Here is a 27154-nt window from a genome sequence, read left to right as displayed (position 1 = left end):
GGAGGAAGAGTGGAATTAGGCAGGGAAGCTAAAGAGGACCATGCCTGCCTTCCACCCCTGCTGCTCGTGGGCATCCTGTAGTGTGGCTGAGCTGGTCAACCCTGACTTGGTGTTTTTATAGTTAGAGACTGGAAATTCTTTTTAATTACTTTGTGAGTAAAAGCAATTCTGGACTTTTTATTATTTGAGAGTAAGTTTTTTCAACCTGGGTTGGGAGAAGAACCTCTGAAAATTTCAAAGGGTAGTGGGAGATGGTGTTGCCTTCTAATTATATTCCATGAGTCAAAAATAGTACTTACATATATTAACAGATTTTTGTTTGAACATTTTTGGGTGATAACAATTCATAAGATTTTTCAGGATCAAACTATTTGTGTAGTTTCCATCATAATCATGTATGGGATACATGTGTGAAAAACTAACAAAGCTGCTGCCATCTTTGTACTTTCTAAGTTTTTGTTGAAGTGTAGTTAATTTACAATGTAAAATAATTTACAAAGTATAGTTAATTTACAATGTATTAGTTTTAAGTGTACAGCAAAGTGATTCAGTTATATATATCTATATTCCTTTTTCAGCTTCCTTTTCATTATAAGTCACTACAAGATACAGTGTAATTCCGTGTGCTATACAGTAAGTCATTGTTTATCTTTTATATGTAGTAGTAGAAGATAAAATATGCAAGGTAGGATCAAGTGCCAGGCTAACAATATCCTGTACATAGAAGGATCTGTTAAGGGGATAAAAAGATAACTTGAAGACCTGTAGCATGTGAAATTCCTTAAGCTATTATGGGTTGATTTCACACAAGAGGTATTTCATCTTTTATCAACCAGTTGCCTCCTTTCACATGTTAAAGACCAGTTGTTAGTAAACTTGAGATGTTAGTAATGTCTGTATAGCTCTCCTAGAAATTCTGAACTTGGTGATGAAAGACACAGAGGTTGGAGAAGATGGAGGAAGAAGACAAAATAGGATTGAAGAAGATGGTTGCTAAAGGATTTCAGGAAGAACAAAAGAGCCTCTGTTTTTATATTATTAGGAAATATGCATCTTTGTTCAAAAAGAAACCTAAATCCACTATAATAAAAAATACAAAATAACTGAATGATTGTTAAGAAATTTGTGAATCAAACTTTGCAAAGTCTGGTGCAGTGTTCCCTGGTGGGGAGAAAGCATAGCACATGCCAGGTAGAAGCATGTTGTCAGTATTAACAATGTGAGGCCAAAAGGTTCACAATTTTTAATTTTTAACTTTGGTGAAAGAGTGTTTTATACTGTTATAGCACAAAGAAAGCCAACTTTAAAATGTATCAAAACTTTGGCCTTCCCTGGTGGCTCAGATGGTAAAGAATTTGCCTTCAATGCAGGAGACCTGGGTTCGATCCCTGGATTGGGAATATCCCCTGGAGAAAGGATAGGCTACCCACTCCAGTATTTTTGCCTGGAGAATTCCATGGACAGTGGAGCTTGGCAAGCTACAGTCCATGGGGTTGCAAGAATCGGATATGACTGAGCGACTAACACTCACTTTTAATGTGATTTTTTTTCCTGTTTGAGAAGTTGACAGATGGGCAAGTGCTTACCTGTGCTGTGGTTTGGTTCCACTTTCTGTATGCTTTTTCATCCTTGTTAGATTTTAAGATTCTTAAGTTCATGCTGCTTCTTGGTGTCATAAAATCTCAAATCCTCATACATAATTTGAAGAAACAGGTGTTGGAGGAACACATAGAACATAAAATATCTCCTTTGGTTAAATTTTATTTAAAAAAATAGATCTTTTTAAAATAAACCTTTTTAAAGAAAAGGGAGCTGTTACTATGCTTCTCACTACCCTAAATCACAAAGTTCATTTATCTGCCAAAGCTGTTGGTCACTGTTAAAACTGATTATACTGTTAACATTATATTTTGTAATAATTTGTGGTGCTAAGATGATAGTTTAGATTTGTGCTTAATATGGGGGGTAAGTATTTCTTTAAATGGATAATGCTGATATGTTTTTTTAAAGTGTGTTAACATAAATTCTCACATAAAGTTTTACCAGGACTTTCAAACTATATCCTTTTTCCTATGCACCTAGTACCATCAGTATGAAGTCATCCACTTAATGGATAAATTTGATGAGCTGTTAAGGCAGTGAAAATATCAAGATCCCATGGATTAAATTATCACAGAACTGAAGAGCAAATGTCTTGAGGGAAGATGATGAAATTGAACTACTATCCATGTCAAGTAAGAGTAGAAAATTTCTGGTACCCATGGTTAATTTGTGAACTGATGGTATCCTTTCATCATTAAAAAAAAAATGTAGTTCCTTAATTGTAAGCTAAGAATGTTACATTAATTATGTATGTTAATTCCTTTTTTATATTTGGATTTATACTAAATTTTTGGTCTCAAGTTTTATGTGGCCAAATGTACTGATATTTTCTAATTTCCATTTTTTTGGAAAGATCTTCTAAATATAATACCACTCATATCCATATTTTCTTCTAAAATATTTAATGGTTATTATTAAAAAGACTGACTCTTACTAACTTGGAGTTTATTTTGGTGATACCTTGAGATGTATAGTTACTTCTTATCAGTAACTGATTATTCCCAAACCATTTATTAATAATCCATATCATTTCTCATTGATTTGTATAGTTTTTGTTATATTAAGAAGTTCTCACCTCTATATTGTTTTCCAGTAATATGCTTATTCACCATCATGGCATTATTTGAATCTTAGATAGGCTTAGTGGGAGTCTTAGTTGTGGGTATTCTAGGGAACAACTTTCTAGAGGACGTCTGTTTCCATAGAAATTGGGAATGGGAAATCTTAGGTTTCAACTGCTTGGGGATCCAGACAGCATTTGACCAAGGAAATACAGAATTATAGAGATGACCTAATGAAGACTCCTTGAGTATCTTGGTCCATACAAAAACACTAGAGTAAACCAAATCTTGACAACCTACCTGAAGTCCTATGTGTAGTTCTCTCTGCAGCTTGGTAGTGCTTTGACCCTCATTCCAGGCTGCTTCAGGAAGTGTCAAGAGTCTTTTTCAGATATCACTATAGTTTGTACTGGTCTCATAGGTCACCCTGGAGAATACTGTGGAGGCAGAAGACAAAAGATAATTTTTTGGTTTGGCTATTGTGGAAGCAAATGCTTGGTGATCAAGCATTGATACCAGTCACACACAACAAAACCATTTGGTGTAGCTAAGCTGGATAGCCCTGAGAAATATTTATTTGTTTTTGTTCATTGCTCTTTCATCAGTGAAAACGCTGTCCTGGAACCAGACATCACTTCAACAGGGACACAGCCTCTCTTCAGAGTTCTTTGGTGCATTCTAGCAGCAATTTCTGCTGAAGGTCTGGACACTTGGCTTCTGAGTCACTAATCCCACAACTGTGTTGGCAATTTATTCAGTCTACAAAGAAGAAAATGGCATTAAATGGCCTCTGAAGAATAAATAAGTAAATTAATTTGTCTTGCTGTAAAATAAGGCTGCCATACATTCAGATTTGCTGGTGCATCTTGTGCAATGGAGGTATCTGTTCCTTTTGAATTTGGTTAATCAAAAGTCTTAACTTCAAATCATTAACAAATGGAACAGGAACTTGGTGAGTTTTGGGTTAGCCTGTTTTCTATTAACTGTTGTGAGCCTGCTTCTGCTTCACCCACAATACTAGGTTTAGTCCAATTACATTAAAAGGAGTTTCTTTATATACTCACCTGTTTATGCCAGTATGGATTCAACCTGTTTTGCTTTATTCCTAAGAAATGGAATAAAGATGGAAACACACAAGTTGCAGACAGATGGAAGCAAGGGAAAAGATTATTTAAGTTTGGGAAATGTTAAAGAGGATGGAACATAAGATGCTTCATAAAAATGGAGTTGATAATATTCTGCAAGGCCATTATGATTACATTTAGGAGTAGGAAATAGATTTGGGTGAAAAAAGCAAATGAACAAAGAGACTATTAAGAGAAAACAAAAAAAGATGTCCCTAGAGTCAGACACAGCTGAGCGCGCGCGCGCGCACACACACACACACACACACACACACACACACTAGTTAGCAAATTACTGAAAAATCTGGCTAATAGGATTTTAGTGAAATTTAGCTATATTAAATGGTTTTTAATTTGTACCAATGATCTTATACTTCAGTTTAAAAAAACCCATCTTATTTGCATTTGTTTGATTTTTTATAATCTGCATATTATCAATATTACATCTTTCTGGTGAAATCTATACCAAGTTTGTGCCTTCCTTAAGTACCACCAGAAACTCAACTCTTCCTATGACAAGATTATAATTTAAAAAGTTTTTTCATTCTGGTTGTCAAAAGAATACCCAGATATCAAAACAGTAATGCTTCATAAATTATAATGAAAAATAATGTAATATCACAGTAAAAAATTTTAAAAGCCCAGATATAAATACATCAAGAAGGGTATAGGATTTACATTTAAAAAAAGTTTCCAGAGGTTAATCAGGGACATAAAATAGGACAGAGACATAACACCTACCTGGATACATTGATACAAGCGATTGTCAAGTTAAGATTCTCTTAACCTAATTAAATAAAAATTTCACTGAGAATTCTCTTTAATTGGCATGGTGATTAAAAAGTCATCTCAAATAATGTAGAAATATTGCCAAGAGAATGCTGGAAAGGACAAATAAGGGGAGGAACTTTGGACCTACAAAGGATATTTAAAAATATTTTAAACACTACCTATGCTAGAAGCAGCAGACCATTCAATGGAACAGAATGGGAAACCCAGAAACAGAACATCAGAGTTAAAAAGTGGTATTTTAAACTTGATGAGAAAAGATGGATTATTTCGGACACGTGAATAATCATTTTTTTGAAAAAGTTCTCAAACGTTACACTACGCTCCAAAATACAGCTTGGATTGATTTAAGACTTGATTGGGGAAAATAAAAGCAAAAAAATTAAAATGAAAAAAATGTGTACGTGGAGGCTGGACCACGGGAGGATCAGAGGGATGCGGAAACGCGGTTTCATCTGGAGAACCTGAGTTGGTTTCCCCTAAACTTGCACTTGTTAATACCTGTTACCACAATTTCTGGAACCATGAAAACAGTTTTCTGTAGTTAGACTCGCTAAATTTCGCTGTTCCAAGAGGGATGTGGAAAGGAATAAGCTGAGGGATAAGTAGATTTAGAGTTTTTTTTTTTTTTTTTAGGAAAGCCCTAAAAAAGCTCTGGGGGACAGGCTTTCAGCATCGTGAAGCTCCTCGTCGCTCCAGCCCCAATCTCTTGCTTTCTCACCTGCTCTGTCTTTTGTTAAACATCCGGAAATGCTTAGCCAACAAGCACAGTTGGTTGAAATGTGCCTAGCACCGCCCACAGTCAATCTCAGACTTGAGCCGCGGGACCTAGCACATGCGCACTGAGCAGTGTGGCCGGACTGGTCTCTGTGCCTACAGGCAGGAACACCCGCTTCCGAGGCGCGCAGGCGCACTGTGTTTAGCGGTGTCGCTTAGCTACGACTCTTCTGGGCTGAAAGATTGGAAACCGCGGAGCTTCCCAACTAGGATATTGTCGGGGGACTGCTTAGGCTTATCTGTGGCACTTCTGTTGGGTTTAGGGGACAGTGAAGAGCCGAGGGGGAGGTGAGGTGTGTTTGAAGCCCGTGGGCTCTGTGATGAAGAAGATTTTTGGCTTCGGGAGTAAGAAGGGCGAGTCGCCCTTAGGCTCCTCCATCAGCCCGGGGAGAGACGGCGGTCAGAGAATCAGCTTCCAGTCCGGGTATCGCATCCGAGACAAGGACCTCGGAAAGATCCACAAAGCTGCCATTGTAGGGAACGTAGCCAAAGTGCAGCAGATTCTGTTGCTGAGGAAGAATGGCCTGAACGACAGGGACAAGATGAACAGGTAAGCGAGGTGGAAGGGCCTGGCAGAGGTCCCTCCGATGAGTTTCCTCTCCAAGGCTCGCGGACACCTTCCTGGGATCCAGCGCCCTGCAGACTTTATAGGCAGCAAAAAGCCTTAGCTCATTTTGGGCCGACTTACAATTTCCCTTATAGAGCTGGTAAGTTTTACTGATAAGTTTTGAAGTCATTTAACTGAGTGTCGGTAATCAGAGTAATGAAATGAAACATAAGTAGTATCTTTTCCCCCTTTCTTCATCTTCCTTTTTATTTGTTATAATGCATGCTTTAGCATGATGTACTCATGAGTAAGAGCTCTTACGTTCTATAGCTTTCAAGAAATCTGGAATCTCTTGGTGGTCACATTTTTTCTCATGTGATTTATGAAAACACTTCTTCATGGATCGCCTCTTGTGGATCATGGCAGTGGACAGATTTCAGATGCTGTTAGCATCTTATTTTTAATGTACACATTTTTATACCATAAGGTTATATATTATAGAAAACTGCATAGTGAGCAAAATAATTCCCATGCCAGATCAACTTCTGGATTAAAAATTCTTCAGATACAATTCAATATCCGTTTTATATCAGTGTACGCCTAGGTGTATATTGTCTTTGCTGAAGGACCTTAGAAGCTTTGAAGTAGGAAGCTGGCTGTGTCCCTGAATAGGAAGACATTTTATTAGGGTGTATGGTCTTTCAATATTTAAACCAAATCAACATATTGTGGTTTTAAAGATTTTGGGTTACATATGCTATCTTTAATTGTTGTGATGAAATTAAAAGTTTTGTATAGTAGAGGAAGATTTGCCCTTCTAGATATCAAAATGTGCTGTAAGTGCCCACAAAGTGTTCATTTACTAACAACTGAAAAGATAGAGAAATGAATGGAACAGAATGCCCAAACACCCAAATATATGTAAGAATTTAGAATTTGATGCTGATGACATTTTCTATTAGAAAAGATAAATTATGTGTAGATGGTGGAGAAATAACCTGGTAACTATTTAGAGAAAAGTAGCTAAATTTTTATTTCACAAAAAAAGCTTCAGATGGAGTATGGATCAAAAATTTTAAATATGCACAGTGAGAAAAATACCAGAAGAAAACACAAATTCCTGTTTATACATTTTTTGTGTGTGTGCTGACAGAGACCTTCTTTTTCTTTCTATTACTACTGGTTCTTAACCTTAATTTTTTTTTTTAATTTGAGAATAATTGCTTTACAATGTTGTGTTGCTTTCTGCTAAACAACATCGTAAATCAGTTGTTATTACCTAGCAATTACTAAGCTGTTATCTGTGTGAGGAACGGTTCTAAATCCTTTGCATGGGTCTCATTTAAGCATCATGGTGGTGTTCTGTGAGATTACTACTCTCTCTCCATTATGTTGATGAGGAAATTGAGGTACAGAGAGAGTGAGAGACAGCTAAAAGTGACAGAGTGAAAGTCAGATTCAAACCCAAGTTGAGCTGAATCTGGAGGTCATGCTCATTCTATTCAAGTAAATTCTTCTTTCATTACTGTGGTAAGAAGAGCTAAAACTAATATATACTGTTCTTTCTCCAGAAGGAAACAAAATATTTGTTTTAGAGGGATAGGAATAGCATGCTATTGACTGTTTTCAATCACAGGAACAATTGTGTATTTTGAAACAGTGACACTACAGTTTCCTGAACACTCCTCTTGCTTTTGTAGGACTGCGCTCCACTTGGCCTGTGCCAATGGCCATCCAGCGGTGGTAACTCTCCTCCTGGAGAGAAAATGCCTGCTTAACCTCTGTGACAGTGAACACAGGACCGCGCTGATGAAGGTATGGGGCAGCGAACCGTGTCCACATGAGATGGGTGGATTTAATTACTGAGGCGAAAAGTGAATTTATCTCGTTTAGATAGAGCAAACTGGTGAAGCTTGTGGACTGTGTACTTTGAATTCCTAGAATTTACACTGTGTTTCTTGGCACACACTGACAGGCGGTGGAATGCCAAGAGGAGGAGTGCGCGACTCTCCTGCTGGCGCACGGCGCGGACCCGAACGTCAGGGATGTCCGCGGGAACACCGCGCTCCACTATGCCGTCTTTTGCCAGAATATATCACTCGCAGCAAAGCTGCTTTCCTACGACGCCGATATAGAAGCCAGGAACAAGGTATAACTCAACTAACTTTATTTACAAAATATTTGTGAAGCATTTTTTTAATCTACAAGTGTTTTATTTATAGCTATGTAAATAGGTAAACTGAATAGTGTCCACCAAGCCCTGTTACCATGGAAACACAGCCAGTGCAGGGGTAGGAGGTGTGTCTGTGTCCACAGAGAGGGCAAAGCTCTGTCTCCCAGCCACCCGTCTACCCCAGAAGGAAGATTTCCCATCAGAACGTGCCCGGGAGTGGGTGGTAGGCTCAGGGCGCACAAATGATGAAGGCCTGGGGGGAGTGAAGTGATGTGAGGAGTGGCTGCTTCCAGGGGCTCAGGGAATGGGTGCCCCTGGGGGTGGGCGGGAGGAGGAAGGAGACCCAGTGCCCATGAAGGGGAGCCGGGTGAGTGCACGGTGGGCCTGGGAGGCAGCAGGCCAGGGACCCTGAGCCCTCCTGGACCCCGGGTTCTGAGATCCGACCAAGAGGGTCAGGTCATGTTTGACTCCCAGCAAGGGCGTTCCCTTGTGCTGGTGACCACTTGGTTTGCCATGTACACCTCGGGGTCTCCCGCGCTCAGCCCAGGGGAGCTGCTCGGCGGGGTTGCAACTGAGCCTGCGGAGCTGGTGATGGCGAAGCTGCCCCTCCTGCTCTTTCTCCAGGAAGCAGGTGACGTCCTGCTGCTGCAGCCCCCCAGGAGCTCCCTCCGCTCTCACAGGAGGGCTCCGTTTTCTGTGTTTGGAAGCTGCAGCCTTCCCCGAGTGAAAGTATTTTGAAAGAACTTATTTGTCTAAGATTTCACTTTATACATGATATTTCTAAAGAAGTTTTAGAGAGTAAAGCATTCATTCATGTGTTTATGGCAGATATTTGTGGTAACACTGCACTGGTTAAAGGTAAAACTCTCCAAATACTTTGCCCCCCACTGAAATTTTTTTTGATTGGCATAAAATAACACAGTAAAGCAAAATTTGCCTTAGAAATAGACTTTGTCTTAAAACTCAAACATAACATAAACATTTTACAACATAATAGAAATCTCACTGCTCTTAACAAATTCCTATTTTATAAAAAAAATGGTTTATATAAAAATGATTTGTCTCTCATTGCCCAAGGCTTAAGAGAGTAAAGAAGAAGGGGAAAGGAGAAAGCAGGTGAAAAATGTAGGTCAGGTTGGAATTTTGGCTGTTGTGAAATGCCAAAAAGAGGTTTTTTTTTTTTCATTTTTTCTTTTTATAATATTTATTTATTTGGCTGTGCTGGGTGTTAGTTTCTCCATGCAGGATCTGGTTTCCTGATCAGGATTAAACCAGGCCCCTACACTGGCAGCCTGGAGACCCAGCCACTGGACCAGCACAGAAGTCCCGAGAATTTTGCTTTTGTCTTTTTTTTCCTTCAGTTTATATATTTTGGTTAAGGTGCTTTTCAGTTTTCAGGGATAATAGTTGTTATTTTGAGAAAGTGAGTGAGTGGATGGTATAGTAGCCTATATATCGATTTTAGGAAGACTCTGAGGAAATCAGACTGGCAGTGAACAGGTGGTGATTAAGTGGGAAATAAGAGAGAAGAGCAAATAATTAACTGATATCTTATCCTATTCTGGCAGAAACAGCCCCTTAGATGAGTCTAGACTCTGCTCTCCAGTCTAGAATGTCTTGATGGAAAGTAAGTGGTTTATAAATAGTGAGATAAGGTTGCCATTTGAGTTTACTAGTCCCTGTTCTACCACTGTTCACCCAGGAAAATTTCATACTGTTTTGATGACTTCTACCTCTTACACTTTTCTTTTTTATTCAAATCCTCAAGTAAGAGAAGGAACTGGCCATGTGGGTAAGAGATGAGACTGGAGTGGATGCTGCGCTTATTCTTGGCTAGATTGTGCTGGTGAAAACCACAATCACTTGGGAAAACTTATAAAAAATTTACAAGCCTAGGCTGTTCCCTGAAGATTTTGGTGGAATAAATTGAGGAAGGCCTGGCCGTGTGTATTTAGAACTGTTTCCCTGAGATTCTGATACAATCTGTGGTGAAGAACGATGGACTGAATAAGTGTAATTTCTAAATGCACCTATCTCAAAAATAAGTAATCTCTAGAAGAGTTGGAGTTTGATCAGTGCTAGCTACTTCCATCAGCTCCCTCCTTTGCAACAGTATTAACCTGACTTTTTCTCTGCCTGTGTGATTAAGAAGTTAAAAGGAATATTATTGGCAATATCTATTGGCTTGAACGATAACTCCTTTTCCTTCCACCCACTAGTTATTCAGTCGCACTCAGTCTTCAGAGATTTGCTCATGGTGAAGTCACTCCATCTGTAGAGTCTGACCCTGTCAGGATTTTGCACCTTCTGTTTTCATCCAGGTCATTAGGTCAACAGATGTTTGTTAGCAACAGGGTTTTCCTGACTGCAGTAATAGTAAGTCATGAGCCTTCTTTTGGTGTCAGCTGCAGGACAGACTCTTGCAGTGTGTGTGTTAGAGTCACTGAGCCCTGGCATAAGCAAGGTTAGAGCTTTAAACATCAAAACCCATGAAGTCAGTAACAGTATAGATGGGAATTGTTTTGATGATTTTGTTTCAGCAGTCTTAGGAACTCATTATCCATTTGATTAACAATCTGGAGGAATTCTAGAGATAGACTGTAGTTTCAACAGGCAGTGGAAACATTCTTGAAGTGGAATTATGATTTTTTAAAAAATTATGTTTAATTGAATTATTAACCTTAATAGCAATTTTTATTACATGTTGGGCCCACTTTTTGTGAAACACATGATATGAAGAAGGGATGGTTTCACATACAAATACTTGCTTTATTCCCACCTGTTTGGGAACAGCAAACGTCAAACCACAAGTGGGCCATTGACCAGGCAAGGCTCTTGGATATGTTTAGTTTACCTCTGCAAATTGAGTCAACATTTAAAATTTAGGAGACTCATGCAGAGGTCTGCATTTCAGGCTTCTCAAAGAACGAAATCTGGTCCCCTTTGATCTCATTCTACTGTTTGGTCAGCATGCAGAGGCCCCTCCCCCCCTTCTGTATGGAGCATCTGTTCTCTGGTTTGCTGGTCTTACCTGGCTTTTTCACTTACTCAGGTCACCAACTTTCCCTCCATAAGCATTTGAATTTCCAATTCTTGTTTTATAGTTTATTTTGATAATTATTTCAAGATTTTAGAGACAGTCTAGTTTGCCTGTAATTGATTTCATAGCTTAAAAGAATTTCTTAAGAATGAGATTGAATTTTTCAAAGTAGAAATTATTAGTTGGTCTTTTCAAAAAAACAAAAAAAACAAAAACAACTTTCTCTTTGCATGTTCATATAGAGAATAATATTCCCATTGGAATATCTGTAAACCTTGTGAGATTACTCATCATCATCCTTGGATCGGTTATGCATGCTACAGATAATAATAAATAATATGTATTTCTGCCTCACCATTGTTCCTAAAACATGCAGTTGATTTAGTAGCTAATTGATTCTCTCTGGAGGACTGTTGAGAGTAGTAGTAGAACAAGTGAATGCTACAATATCCCCGATAAATATTATGATGGGAGCACAGATCCTTGGAACCAGTAAATGTCGGAAGTGAGTTTTAGAGAATGACTCTGTGGTTCGTCTTTTGAAGAGGCAGAGGAGGAGCATTTTATTTTTCATTTTTTAAAAAGACATATTTGACTACACCGGGTCTTAATTGTGGCACATGGAATCTTTAGTTGCGGCTTGTGGGGTCTAGTTCCCTGACCAGGGATGGAACCTGGACCCCCTGCATTAGGAGCTGGAGTCTTAGCTACTGGACCACCAGGGAAGGCCCAGAGGAGGACCATCTTTGAGAGAAAGAAGGCACACAGGGGGATAAGGAGGAGGGGGCCCCTTTTATTTGCTTTCTGAATTATATGTTTAAGTTCAGAGAATCTATTGCACGATTTTAAGTTCAGCTTTGAAATAGGTTAACTGTGTACATTAGAAATTGTTTTCCCTGTTTTACAGGATGACCTCACACCATTGTCACTTGCTATAAGTGAAAGGAAACAGCAAATGGTGGAGTTTTTAGCAAAGAAAGAAGCAAATATACATGCGGGTGATAAGATGAAAAGGTACAGTTGTTGTTTTTCTTTTTAAAAACCTCTGTGCTGTTCTAAGGTGGTAGCATCAAGATTAAATTAATAAAAGGATTAATTTGTAATCAACACATCATCAGGCAGGTAGAAAATCAATTATTCTGACTGGGAATCATGTACAACAACAATATATATCTACTCAAGGATATATATATATATATATATATATACATATATATATATATATATATAAAATCTACTAAAGGATTGATATTCCTTTAGAATGTTGACTGATGTCATATGCATTTGGTTCCTTTTTTTTTTTTTCATTGATCTTGTAGTCTCTGAGGGATTTCATATTAGTTTTATTAGCTTTATAAAATATGGATTCTGCTTTTTTAGTTTATCTTATGACATAATATTGAATTTCTTAATTTTTTTATAATAATTCTTTAATCTCTACTTTGTATATATTTTTCCTTAAAATTGCATACTGAACTTATAAAAGACTTGATTTTGTCTTTTGGATGACTCTTTGCTTTAAATTACTTTCTTAGAAGGATGCTGGTGTTATTAGTGACAACTTCTTAGTTCCCATATGAATGCTGTAGCTCAGCCACTGCTGCAGAGCCCCAGCACCCAGCTCTGGCAGCTGGGCCTCCCAGCTCCCCGCTCACTCAGAAGCCTCATGTGGAGCCACGTGTGAGCCTAGACCTAAACCTCGAGCGTCACAGTGAGGCATCCATTGAGGCTGTTATTTATCTTTTCTGTCAGCAGATATCAGTGCGGACCATTTTAGGCTGTCAGAGAGGTTCAAGTGCTCCTGCAGACTTGATCAGACTTCCCTTTCTCCTTTGTTTCTAGACCTGAACCTCAAGGTGACTTTCTGTCCTGGGGGGGCACATTTTCTTAGGTCATTGGTTCCCTGTCATTCTTCCCAGAGCAGTGGGTGCCAGCTTGCCCAAGATTCCATAATGACGATTGGCCCCTCATGAGACCTGTTTCCGGTAATAATGAAAATCTCCCAGAGGATTTATATGTGCTTCAACCTTAAATGTTTTCAGTGAAGTGAAAGTGAATGTCACTTAGTCGTGTCCGACTGTTTGCAATGCCGTGGACTGTACAGTCCATGGAATTCTCCAGGCCAGAATACTGGAGTGGGCAGCCTTTCCCTTCTCCAGGGGATTTTCCCAACCCAGGGATCAAACCCAGGTCTCCTGCATTGCATTGGGATTCTTTACCAGCTGAGCCACAAGGGAAGCCCTTGTTTTCAGAGTCTGCCTCATAAGGAACCCATTCACCAGAAATCCCTAAGTCTCAAGTAAGTTAGTTGGAATTAAGTGAGGTAAGCCCTGTCCAGGACTTGCCAGTATCTATTGTAAGAGTAGGGTTATGTCTTCCAGGTGAAACGAAGATGAGTGTGGAAATTAGGCATCATTCTGAGAAAGATCTGCTGGTTCAGAGTTTGAGTAGGTAGAGAAGGAAGAGTAGTGGTCCAGGCCAGGTCTTGATTTTGATTAGTTTTCTGCTCTTGGTATAATTAGTTGCAATAATTGGGGGCAGCTATGTTATCTAATGTGGTGAGTTCGTATTTTATAAGTAAATCTAGGTTCAGATTATGTAATAGCTGAGATTCCCTAATTTACAAACCACAAAGAACAGCTAACCACCATAATTAACAGGTTCCTGCAACACTTGAATGTTAAAGGTATGAAAAAACACACATTTTATTTGGAATTCCAAAGTAGTTCCAGCAATAAAGTTCTAGACCAAATTATTACATTCTTTGACTGTTTCTCCAAGCATTTTTGAGGTATATTATATCATTAAATCCTCTTAATCCTCTTGTGAAATAAGGCAGTAAGATCCCAGTTGTGTAGAGGAAGACTTCCAATTGAGGAGAAGTAACTTCAGAATGAAGAGCAGTTGGTTACAGAGCTAGGATTTCCGAGTTCAAGAGAGTTTTCATATGCCAAGTTAACTCTAGTTATTTTACTGATCTATACTGCCCTTAGTTCCTGAGTACTTTATCTTCCTTTTCGTTCTCCTTTAATTACATACTAAATAAAAGTTTGTAGAACTTAGAAACTTGAAATGAATGGGACAGCTGAAATTTTGATATTATTTGTGATATTTTCTGAAATAGTCTTAAGACTTTGGTAGTTGTTTTTCATATTAGTGTTAAAATATTATCACGTTTTTAATGCATAGCATTCGCCAACTGATTTCTGAATATGAAGAAGAGAGACCTAAAATTCCTCCCGAAAATAGCAACCCAGGTACGTCATCTGACAGTGATTTACTCTTGGTGATTCTACCATAGATAAAATAGGAATGAGCAACTTTTAATGATGAAAGAACAATGAAAAAACATATGTAATTTGTATGTGTGTTTTATTTTTAAAATTAATTTCTTAATAGTCTAGTATTCCAAATTGTTTAAGCAGTTAATTGTAGGGTAACTTAAAATCAGAGACTGTGTTATCTGAAAACAAATCCATGTGTTTAATCATGGCCCCTAAAATCCTGTATTAGATCTTCTTGTAGATAGAAAAAACTTTTTAAGTTAAATATGATGTATATTTTCTGTATAATCATATTATAGCATATTAGACTTGTTATAAAAGTGTAACTTTAATTTTTACAAATGGTTTGCAGTTAGTGAATGAATAGTTAGTAGTTCCTATGGACTGATCAGTCTCACTAAAACAGTTACCATTGTTACAACTGGGAACCTCAACAATACCTTCCTGGTATGATACCAAATGATAAACAATAAGAACTGCAAAGCTGAGCCAGTGTGCAGCATACCAGGAAGAGATTATTTTTGAAAGGTACCTACCAGTAGTACAGGAGACAGAAAAGCAATGTCTGGTTGAGAACCAGTTATTTTGCATATTGTTGTATCAACAAGGTCTCTATTACCAACTTCATTCCTTACAGACCCAGGAAGAGTGAGATAGATTCACTTCATTACAACCAGATGTTTTCTTCTGTGTGTTGGACAATTGTCATGACAGTATACTTTTGTTAGAACAAGATGTTTTCTTGCAATTAGTTAAAAGATTATTGTATAAAATATTCACATAGCTCAAATTGGGACGCTGCAGACTCTCATAAAAGCACAAAAACACATCACATTAACAAAAACAATACCATGGCCTCTCGATGTGGCATCTAGCACTTTGCACAAGCTATCTGAGGACAACTTTAACTTAGTAGACCTCTATCTAATCAAAGAGGGCTTCCCAGGTGGCTCAGTAATAAAGAATCCACCTGCCAATGCTGGAGATGCAGGGTTGATCCCTGGGTTGGAAAGATCCCCTGGAGAAGGAAATGGCAACCTACTCTCATATACTTGCATGGGAAATTTTATGAACAGAACAGCCTTGTGGGTCCATGGGGTCACAAAGAGTTGGACATGACTCAGTGATTTAACAACAACATCCATCAAAGAACTTCTGTAGGTTGGTTTTACATGTTAGAGGAGACACAGAGCGGAGAAGGCAATGGCAACCCACTCCGGCAGTCTTGCCTGGAGAATCCCATGGATGGAAGAGCCTGGCAGGCTACAGTCCATGGTGTCGCTAAGAGTCAGACACGACTGAGAGACTTCACTTTCACTCTTTACTTTCATGCTATGGAGAAGGAAATGGCAACCTACTCCAGTATTCTTGCCTGGAGAATCCCAGGGACAGAGGAGCCTGTTGGGCTGCCATCTATGGGGTCGCACAGAGTTGGATACGACTGATAAGACTTAGCAGCAGCAGCAGGAGACACAGAGATGACATAGGGTCTTGGTCTTCAATGTGCTTAGAATAGAATAGAGTTGTCCCTGGTTACTTTCTGTATTTTTCTAAACAAAATTTTCAAAGAAAACATGCTTATTTATTTGTTCATTTGTTCACCAAAGAAATCATTATCAAGTGTCTTTTATGTACGAAGCATTGTTCTGATGTCACAGAGTGCAAACATTTAAAAATCACTGCCCCTGCCCTCCAGGCTCAAGCTTGCAGGACTCCTCTCCCTGTGGAGTCACTGCATGTGAGTCATCCCTCCAGCATCAGATCATGACGACACATGTGACATGTTGTCCAACAGCACCAGAGTCCATCACCCCCTCCCTCCTTCCATCTCTCCCCTTGTTCATCAGCTTCGGATCTGATGATGTATGCCTTCCAACCTGAAAAAGCATGATTTCTGTCAACATTTGCCTTATAATGGGGAGTATCCATATAATGATATCCCTCACTAGTACACAGCACTGTTGGGATCATCCTGCTCTTTGTGGTCCAGATACTCTTGAACAATGGAAGGACACAGTCTCAAGAGTTTATACTTTTAAAATATATTGTATATATATATATTTAAAACTTTAAAGAAAAGTTCAACTTATGTGTACCGTACTGCATGCTCACCACTACAAGTCTAGTCCCCATCCTCACCACCCAGTTGACCCCTCTTTACCCATTTGCCCTCCTCCACCTCCCTTTCAAGAGATTATTCTTTCTAAACCTAGCTCACTACATCTTTCATACTTCTCTTGCATTTGGAAATCGGGCCAGGAAGACTTTGTTTCCTATGTTTTACCACGCTCTGAAGTTCAGTGCCTGTAGACCAAGCTTCCCTGTGACAGGGCATTTTCATCCTGAACTGAAGAGCCAGGGACGTTGTGTCATGTCCCAGCGAGACGCCTGTGTTCTCTGTTCACTGCTCCAGGCGTGGACGTCCAGAGATACTGTGCTGTTTAAGTGGGCTATGGGCAGTTTATAGCACTGATTCTATTAATGGTATAATATCGCTTTCTGTCAGTGTTCTAGAGTTTGGTTAGGATTATGGTCATTGTAAACAGCAGTTCTTTCTTCTTTTTTTTTGTTTTGCATTTGATGACTATAAAGGAGAGGGGTGGTTTTTAGGCATTAATGGCCTGAGAGTATAGTATAATCACTGTTCCCTCCAGTGTGGTCTCCAGTTGTGGTTCAAAAGGAATACTTGTAAACAGAGCATCAGTCTTGAGGTTTTAATATTCTCTATTTTTCTTTTGTTGATTTAAAATGTGTCTTACTTTTTTCTTTAATAGAGGATGAGAGTTCTGAAGAAGACTCTTTAAGCAGGTAGGATTTTGGTGGGTTTTTAAAAATTGTGTGTTTAAGTAAGGGAACACGGAGAAGAGAAACTAATATTTGTTGAGCGTTCTACTCTGGGTTAGATCCTGCACTGTGTGCTTAACATTTGTGACCTCATAGAGTCATCACAGCAGCTTTGTAGAGTAGCTGTGTCCTAATTTTACTTAATTAGGCAACTGTGGTTCGGGGAGTTTGATGAATTAACCCGTGATTCCATGGTTAAAATCAGTTGACCTTTGATTTGACCGTTGGCCTGCTTGGCTCCCACATCCACTCTCGTGTCCCTTATCAGAGACTGAGAAGTACTTTGTAGCATATAAGCTAAACATATAAATTAGTTCTTTGACTTCTGTACATTTTAAGTTTCAGACATTGCGAAGAACTCCTGTAATGTTCTAGAGTAAAGGGGAGGGGTGGGGCCATCTCAGTAAGTGGTTTCACTGCTGAAGGACCAAGACTGCCATTTTTGATGGATGCCATTTAGTCTCTGAACCAGGGACAGAGAATGGAGAAGGAATGGCCTATCCTTCTGCTTTGTTTTAAGTCATCAGGTTTATTCCAGTTTGGGAAAACATTGTCAGTCTACCAATTTGATTTTCAGTTCAGTTATTAGGACTTTTGGGGAAAACAAATTATTTTCAGACTCTGCCAAGTATATTGGCTGTCACTGTTTGTCATGGAAACTAAGAATGAATCGTAACTAAATATTTCAATAGTTGGGAGAGTTGGAAGCAGAAGTAGGTAACTAAAAACCTTTTAGAGACTTCCCTGGGAGTGCAGTGGTTAAGATGGTTAATAAGACTTCTCCTTCCAACGTAGGCAGTGTGGGTTCAATCCACGTTCGGGAAGCTAAGATCCCAGATGCCTCAGGGTTATAAAGCCAAAACGTAAAATAGAAGCAACACTGGAACAAATTCAATAAAGGCTTTAAAAGTGGTCCACATCAAAAAATCTTTTTTTTTTTTTTTAAATGCTTTTTAAAAACAGAGACCAAGTTTTAATTATGTCAAGAAGCTTCATTTAATACACAGATAGCCAAACTTTCACTTGTTTTTTTTCTGTTTAAAGAAAGGAACTCACTATTTTTGGTTGTATATGTTTTTGCTCTAAAGGTTTTCCAACAAACCTGGTGTTGATTCATGGCCTACATCAGATGATGAAGACTTAGATTTGGAAACCAAGGTAAAATACTCTCTTCTATAATTAGTTTTTGTGCTCAGAATTTAGTTTCATATAGCATTTACTCTTAATATTCAGCAGTGGTGTCCCTCTCACTGTTTTATGTTTGTAATGGAAAGTTGGTGAGAGCAAACCATTTTATAAAAATATGACTAGTTGATTTTTTTTTCTTTTTATTTTAGTAAATACTGAAAAGTGAAAGTGAAGTTGCTCAGTCATGTCTGACTCTTTGCGACCCCATGGACTGTAGCCTACCAGGCTCCTCTGTCTGTATGATTTTCCAGGCAAGAATATTAGAGTGGGTTGCCGTTTCCTTCTCCGGGAGATCTTCCCAACCCAGGGATTAATCCCGGGTCTCCCGCAGTGTAGGCAGATGCTTTACCGTCTGAGCCACCAGGGAAGTCTCAAATACTGAAGGTGGAGAGAAGAAAAAAAATGGGTTGGAAAATACATAGTGACAGGAAAATCGTATTGGGAAAAGCTTTTTTACAATGGAGGAAATACAAAATGTGGTCAAGGATAAAGAGTCTTACTGTGAATTTTAAACCATACTGAGTTGACTTTTATAATACTCATAATGAAATCTTTAGTGGATACAGTTACTTATTGTCATAATCATAGAATCTTCCTGGAGCCTTTCAGTTCCCAAACTATATAGTGTATATCATCTAGTTTTTTTCTACCCTTAGACACTATTTTGGTTTTTTAGAAGTGCTAGGAGGGTGCTTTTTTTTCTTTCTTTTGTTCTCTTTTTCTTTCTTAGGCTCTGCATTAAAACTAAAGTAATTTGTAATTATGGAAATTTAGAAATTAAAACTCTGTTTCTCAAACTCCATATTATAAAGGAATTCCACTGTGTTTTCTAAAGCATTCCATTAAGAAGATGTGCTCAACTCTTCATCTCACTGAAGAACACATGTTTTGCCTAAAGTAATAGCCAGCTGTAGAAGCACAGGCTTTTAATAACTGTAAGACAAAACTTACAGCTTCAGATTTTTTTTTGTATTGTAGTAAAAAAAAAGTCTAATGAAAGTCCTTGTATCATTTTCTAAAATTTCAGATTTCAGACATTTTGTATTATTGTTATTTAAATATTCGTCTTATAGCCCCTGTATCAGTTTAAACTAGTGGAGTTCAGGAAACAATTGTGCATCTCCTGGAGCAAGTAACATATGTCTCAAATTAAGAACCATGTTAATCATTTTTGAATGTGAATAAATGAAGAGACAAATGGAATCCTATATAATGTTACAGCTAATATAATATACATAATATAGCAGTTAAATCTGTTTGAATTCTAAAAATATGACTTAAATTTAGATTCTCTTTTTAATATTTAGGACTTAGAAGTTCAGTTGAGTTCTATTGAGGAAGGAGGTCCTGCACTACAAGGAAATAAATAAGAAATACGTGATAAAAATGTTACCGTATATTTTCCAGTGTTGTCCAACTGGGAGCTGAGAATTTTAGATTAATATTTCTTGACCTTCTTTTTAGCTCCATCTTGTATTCCATTCAATTTTTTTTTCAAACAGTATATTCTCCTTAGAATTCTGACGACCAGTCCTTGTTCCCAGTGATGTGTTAGGAATATTTCTTTATCAATTCTTCTCTCTCTCAAGTAATACTTGACAACATTCAGGGAGTGATAGATGACCATGTGTGGCTAATTGAATGACTTTTTTTTATAGTGGCAAAATTAAACTCTTTAGTACAGCATTATTTATAAACAGTTTTAAGTAATATAAATCGCTATTATTAGGGATATACAATGAACAAAAGCCTCTGTTTTAAATATATGTTTTATATACAATTTATGTTGATATTTTCATAAAACTTGAACAGCGTAGATATATAATTTATGTATTAATAAAAATATTAAGCAAAGCTTTGTTCATAGTATATCCTTAACAATATTGATATATTACTGATTTATTATATATAAATGCTAAATATATGTTTTTCCACATACCTCATTATACTTATGTTTTTCTTTTTTTTTCATTAAGTTTGTACTTCACAAGGCATATCTCACTTTTTCCTTTCTTTTTCTTCCCCTACCTTTTGTCATTTTTAATATTTACTGTTAACCTAATTTTTCCTTGCAGAATCAATTTCTTCAGTTTCTGTTCTTTCAGTTCATCTCTCTCTGCCTCTATTGTAAACATGTTTGCTTATGGCTTTCTGTTTATAAACACTCTATAAAGTGTGTTTTTATAAACTTTATAAACACTTTATAAACACTCTATAGAGTGTTTCTGGCTTTCATTCATGATCATTGCCCTATAGGTTTACTCTTATTTTTTTTCCCTCTTTCTTAGAATGAGCTGAATTTATTTATTTATTTTTTTTTTTATTATTATTATTATTTTTTTTCCAGTGGGTTTTGTCATACATTGATATGAATCAGCCATGGATTTACATGTATTCCCAATCCCGATCCCCCCTCCCACCTCCCTCTCCACCCGATTCCTCTGGGTCTTCCCAGTGCACCAGGCCGGAGCACTTGTCTCGTGCATCCCACCTGGGCTGGTGATCTGTTTCACCATAGATAGTATACATGCTGTTCTTTTGAAATATCCCACCCTCACATTCTCCCACAAAGTTCAAAAGTCTGTTCTGTATTTCTGTGTCTCTTTTTCTGTTCTGCATATAGGGTTATCGTTATCACCTTTCTAAATTCCATATACATGTGTCAGTATGCTGTAATGTTCTTTATCTTTCTGGCTTACTTCACTCTGTATAAGGGGCTCCAGCTTCATCCATCTCATTAGGACTGGTTCAAATGAATTCTTTTTAATGGCTGAGTAATATTCCATGGTGTATATGTACCACAGCTTCCTTATCCATTCATCTGCTGATGGGCATCTAGGTTGCTTCCATGTCCTGGCTATTATAAACAGTGCTGCGATGAACATTGGGGTGCACGTGTCTCTTTCAGATCTGGTTTCCTCAGTGTGTATGCCCAGAAGTGGGATTGCTGGGTCATATGGCAGTTCTATGTCCAGTTTTTTAAGAAATCTCCACACTGTTTTCCATAGCGGCTGTACTAGTTTGCATTCCCACCAACAGTGTAAGAGGGTTCCCTTTTCTCCACACCCTCTCCAGCATTTATTGCTTGTAGACTTTTGGATAGCAGCCATCCTGACTGGCGTGTAATGGTACCTCATTGTGGTTTTGATTTGCATTTCTCTAATAATGAGTGATGTTGAGCATCTTTTCATGTGTTTGTTAGCCATCTGTATGTCTTCTTTGGAGAAATGTCTGTTTAGTTCTTTGGCCCATTTTTTGATTGGGTCATTTATTTTTCTGGAATTGAGCTGCAGGAGGTGCTTGTATATGTTTGAGATTAATCCTTTGTCTGTTTCTTCATTTGCTATTATTTTCTCCCAACCTGAGGGCTGTCTTTTCACCTTACTTATAGTTTCCTTTGTAGTGCAAAAGCTTTTAAGTTTCATTAGGTCCCATTTGTTTAGTTTTGCTTTTATTTCCAATATTCTGGGAGGTGGGTCATAGACGATCCTGCTGCGATTTATGTCGGAGAGTGTTTTGCCTATGTTCTCCTCTAGGAGTTTTATAGTTTCTGGTCTTACATTTAGATCTTTAATCCATTTTGAGTTTATTTTTGTGTATGGTGTTAGAAAGTGTTCTGGTTTCATTCATTTACAAGTGGTTGACCAGTTTTCCCAGCACCACTTGTTAAAGAGGTTGTCTTTTTTCCATTGTATATCCTTGCCTCCTTTGTCAAAGATAAGGTGTCCATAGGTTCGTGGATTTATCTCTGGGCTTTCTATTCTGTTCCATTGATCTATATTTCTGTCTTTGTGCCAGTACCATACTGTCTTGATGACTGTGGCTTTGTAGTAGAGTCTGAAGTCAGGCAGGTTGATTCCTCCAGTTCCATTCTTCTTTCTCAAGATTACTTTGGCTATTCGAGGTTTTTTGTATTTCCATACAAATTGTGAAATTCTTTGGTCTAGTTCTGTGAAAAATACCATTGGTAGCTTGATAGGGATTGCATTGAATCTATAGACTGCTTTGGGTAGAATAGCCATTTTGACAATATTAATAGAATGAGCTGAATTTAAAAAATCATTTGTCTTTAGCTCTTTGACAAACAGAATAGAAATAACTTTTCCTGTTTGCAGTTCTAACCCATCTAAATAAGGTTCTGCTAAAAACCAAACTTTCATATTTCCCTTCCCAAGTGATAATTCATGTATATAGAAATCATGCAAGCAAATTTCAAAATACAGCAACTAATTTAAATGGCTTAGTTTTTCAGACATAGTACTCTAAAGTATTGGGGATAAATTTTTATTCTAGAACATTTTGGTAGAGAAAATAATCTAGTGGGTGTCATAGTATTTGTATAGCAGTCTATTAGGGGTAAGGAGAGGAACATCTGGGGCTTCCGATGCCATCTATCATAATCCTTACCCCATGAGAAGGTTAGTCAGTGGCAGAACTGGGATTTGAATCCACATCTGAATGACTCCAGAGCCTGTGCTCTTTGTGTTAGATCATAGAGTAATGGGGGATGTTATAATTATTTTATTAAATTTGATTCTCGTTATTCTTAAAGTTCTTATTTTCTTCTCCAGAATGTCTTGAAACCAAACTTAACAAAGCTAATGAATGCTTCTCAGCAATCCAAGAGAAACAGTAAGTTATCTAAGACTGTCCTACTGGTTTTATTCACTGATTTGAAATTACAGATGTTCTCATGTACTCTCCCTTGTTTTCACAGTAGTAGAAGCAAAATGTGGCATTGTGAGACCAGAGAGTACAACCTTCTCTGAGGACAATAATTCTGATAGTGAAATTGAAGATGTGGTTGAAACCATTCCTGAACCATCACCTGGAGTCCAGGGCTTCTCTCATCCTGCCTTCCCATCGCCTGAGCCTCTTGCACAACCTGTCAAGTCTCTAGCAGGCCTTGGTCTTACAAAGGTAAGTTGTTTTGTTTGTAACTCTTTTTTCCCTGTACTTTTCCACATGTCATTCACATGTTATGTCCCCTCATGATGACAAAAAGGATACTACCACAGAAATGGAAGCCTTCAAAGTCACGATACAAAATGGTGTGATAATAAGAGCAATATATGGGCATGATTCAGATTTATAAATGTTTGCATACTAAGTATGCCATTATGAAAGAAAAAAATTACAAAGCAATTAGGAAGAACAGCTAGATGAATATGAAGATGGAGAGAGGGATGAAGCGGAAGAATTCATTTAAGGACAAGATGAATATGAAATGGAATGAGGGTCAGGATGAGACAGATTATTACACCAACACAACAGAAATAGTGGGGGTATGTCAGATGAGGAACTCTATATTATAAATATGAGAAGAATTATTTCAAATTCAACTTAAGAGGAGACAGTGAAGTCGTGAAAAAACAATGCTCATACTCTTTTGAATGACATATAGCTGATTTTTATGAAGAACTGAAAGAAAGTTTGTTCCTTACCTTTTTTGGTGGTTGTTTTCGAGGTTGGTGGTTGTTCTTTTTTTTTTTTTTAATTGCAGTATAATCAGTTTACAATATTGTGTTAGTTTCAGGTGTACAGTGAAGTGACCTGGTTATACTTATATATGTATATATGTCTTCCCTGGTGGCTCAGTTGGTAAAGAGTCTGCCTGCAATGCGGGAGACCTGGGTTCAATCCCTGGGTTGGGAAGATCCCCTGGAGAAGGAAATGGCAACCCACTCCAGTATTCTTGCCTGCAGAATTCCATGGACAGAGGAGCCTGGTGAGCTATAGTCCACGGGGTCACAAAGAGTTGGACACAGCTGAGTGACTAACACACACACATATATGTATATATCTATATTGAATATAGTTCCCTCTGGAAGTTCATTTCAATTTGAAGTGATTTCTCTTTTTTAAAAAATTCTCACTTTGAAAGTAATGAAACGATGTCTTCTATTTAATATAGCAAAACTTTAGCTCATAGACAATTCAAGATGAGTTCTGTTTTAGGCCTTAGCAGATTTATTATGATTTAAGAATTTTTGGCCGTTCTATTTCTTGTGATTTCTAACTTACTGTTTGATAAATATTTAATGTACTTAACTAATTTATCTTACTGTTTGGTATAATCTTGGTGGGTGTTTTAGATCTTTTTGAAAATAAAGAAGAAATAAGCATTTTATCTAGTCTTTTTACTAAAATTATAATTTATAATTCTATAAATGAGATTCTTACTCTCTTCATTAAATGAGAAAATTTTCAGCTGCAACAGTCTTAAAGAAAAAATGTAGAGCTGAAGAGATTCTGATTTGTCTTTTCCTAATATCTATACATAATGGCACACACAGTAAATGAATGAAATCACAATTTATTATTTTTTTCCTATATAGACTACTTGTTATTATAAAATCATAAGGAAAGAAAAATTGCCAACAGAGTTTAAAAATTATCTCTGGAAGATAATTTTTTACTTTTAAAAATATCTCTAGCCATATGGATACTCCATGTTATTCTTAAGAAACTTTATATTAACTTCAGTATTTATAGGTGTAAGCTAGCCTGTCAATTCTTTGTTATACATATGAAAGTAAGTCAGTAAAGTCACTCAGTCGTGTCCAACTCTTTGCGACCCCATGGACCGTAGCCAACCAGGCTCCTCTCTCCATAGGATTTTCCAGGTAAGAGTACTGGAGTGGGTTGCCATTTCCTCCTGCAGGGGATCTTCCCGACCCAGAGATTGAACTCATGTCTCCTGCATCTCCTGCTTTGGCAGGCAGATTCTTTACTGCTGAGCCAACTGGGAAGCCCAGTTGAAATTAACCTATAAATTCTTTCGTATCCAAAACTCAGAAATTGTTGTTACTTGATTTTTTAGTTTGTTTGTTCTTTCCTGATGTGAAATTTGAGCCCTGCTTGATAATCATAGATGTATTTGAAAACCTTTCTATCTCCAGCTTGGATAATCATAATTTTACTACTTTTTTTATATCTAGATCACTCCTTCAATCTTTACCTGCTATTCCAGAAGGCATAGATAGGAAATTAGAGTTGTAAGTGTGCTGTTTACAGGGAAATAAGAAGAAAACCTTGTGAATTCTTGGGGTCACAACGAGTCGGACACAACTGAGTGACTGAACTGAACTGAACTGAACCCTTTACTTGTGTAGTGGATTCCCGTCACGTGAAGAAAAAAGATGACACTTGCTTTTTGCCATTTGATCCTAGTCCTTCAGTTTTGTCTCTCTGTAGGGTTCCCAGTGACTGTGCTCTGATTTTGCACATGACTTATTAACACTGTTTCACAGCTCGTCCTTTGCTTGGGCTGCCCTTCCCAGAACCCCCCTCACATCCCGGCTCTGTACTCTGTCTTCTGAGACACAGCCCTTTGTCACACCGTCCCTTGGGCTTCACAGGTTCCCCTGCCTCCTCTCTCCTTTGTGCCCATCCTGTGCTCTGTCCACCTCAGTTGCAGGGCTGTTGAAGGATACTTCTCTGCCCTCTTCTTTGTTTTCACGTGTCTCTGCCTTGCCTAGAACACAGAACAGAATTGCTCTTTTCTTTACATCTCTAACTTCTCCGAGGACAGTGTCTATGATTTCTTAGACAACAGTGAATGTTTGTCATCTTACTGATTGACTGAATGACCAAATAAATGAATATGTTTTCTGAAGTTGGGTTTTTGTTTTATTTTGTCTTGTTTTTATAGGAAGGAGCCACAAAGCCAGAGAATGTAGAAAAAGAAAGTGATACAGATATTATTGAAAGGGCTCCACAAGAGCAAATAAATCTTGACCATTTGAGTTCTGTTGATGGAACACACAAAAATAATAGAAGTGGTAAGTTAGGGAATGTCTGTGGATTTTTTTTCTATGCTTAAAAGCTCAAATAGAAATGTTTAAGGTGTATAGATGCAAATATGGCATCCATTTTTTTTTTAAGTGTGTTTCTTTTGCTCTCTCTCTTCAGAAGTGTCCTAAGTACTACCAACTTTTTCTTCCTGAAAAGGCTTCAACCCTCTGAAATTCTTTTCCACTAGTTTTTATTGAACTATTTGTGGATAGAGATAGACTTATATATGTATTAAAATTCATAGTAGTAAATGTTCTCATTAATGTATCTGTGACTTCATTTTACAGATATGATGTCAGCCTTAGGATTGGGAGAAGAGGAAGATATGGAATCACCTTGGGATTCTGAGGTACTGTCTTCTGTTATTATTTTGAAATGTAAGCACAGAGTGATGTAAAATGTAAAAGTGGGAGATGCTGTGACCTCACCTTTGCATTTGCCCATCAACATTTTTAATCTGATTTTAATCTTTGTTTTTAATTATTGATTTTTAATCAATAAAATAATTCTGTGCTAAATACTACCACATAATACACTTTAGCTAATTTTCAAGGTTTACCTTGAAATCAGTGTAGTATGGAAATCAAGGCTGAGAAGTCATAAGGAATCTGTTTGTGTTCTGAAGTTACATTTATCTGAAAACCAAAGCATTGTTCCAGGTGAGTCTAGGATCAAATGTCCCTTTCTTTCTTTCTTCCTCTCTTCCTTTCTTCCTTCAATTTTTATTGGAGTACAGTTGATTTACAATATTGTGTTAGGTTCAGGTGTGCTATACAGTAGGTCCTTATTAGTTATCTGTTTTATGCACTGTAAGTGTAGGGTATTTGTATCATCCCCAATCTCCCAGGCAAATGTATGTTTCTTTGGTGCATGTCCATGTGTAAAGCTGCTAGAGACGGCCAGAGAGAAACGGGCTGAATTGTGTTTT

The 27154-nt window shown here is 37.7% G+C and overlaps 1 protein-coding gene across 6 annotated transcripts in view; it reads left to right on the top strand.

Annotated features, from left to right (window-relative positions):
• The first annotated feature begins 5356 nt into the window (after window positions 1–5356).
• ANKRD26 (ankyrin repeat domain containing 26) overlaps window positions 5357–27154 on the top strand; it is a 71906-nt gene continuing 50108 nt past the window's right edge. For 3 of the 6 annotated variants that reach the window (XM_061126089.1, XM_061126087.1, XM_061126086.1), the window contains exons 1-11: window positions 5359–5903; window positions 7601–7715; window positions 7876–8049; window positions 12021–12127; window positions 14303–14370; window positions 17172–17205; window positions 18330–18399; window positions 23001–23061; window positions 23147–23349; window positions 26084–26213; window positions 26514–26575. In XM_061126089.1, coding sequence (XP_060982072.1) covers window positions 5674–5903; window positions 7601–7715; window positions 7876–8049; window positions 12021–12127; window positions 14303–14370; window positions 17172–17205; window positions 18330–18399; window positions 23001–23061; window positions 23147–23349; window positions 26084–26213; window positions 26514–26575 — 1254 coding nt within the window. In that variant the 5' untranslated portion in view covers window positions 5359–5673. Of the gene's footprint in view, window positions 5904–7600; window positions 7716–7875; window positions 8050–12020; window positions 12128–14302; window positions 14371–17171; window positions 17206–18329; window positions 18400–23000; window positions 23062–23146; window positions 23350–26083; window positions 26214–26513; window positions 26576–27154 lie in introns of all 6 variants that reach the window. The other 3 variants (XM_061126091.1, XM_061126088.1, XM_061126090.1) reach the window with 2 other exon arrangements.

Source organism: Dama dama, chromosome 23 (assembly GCF_033118175.1).
Source record: "Dama dama isolate Ldn47 chromosome 23, ASM3311817v1, whole genome shotgun sequence".
Classification (NCBI taxonomy): domain Eukaryota; kingdom Metazoa; phylum Chordata; class Mammalia; order Artiodactyla; family Cervidae; genus Dama; species Dama dama.
Note: the sequence above shows the minus strand (reverse complement) of the source record. Positions and strands in the feature narration are given on the sequence as shown.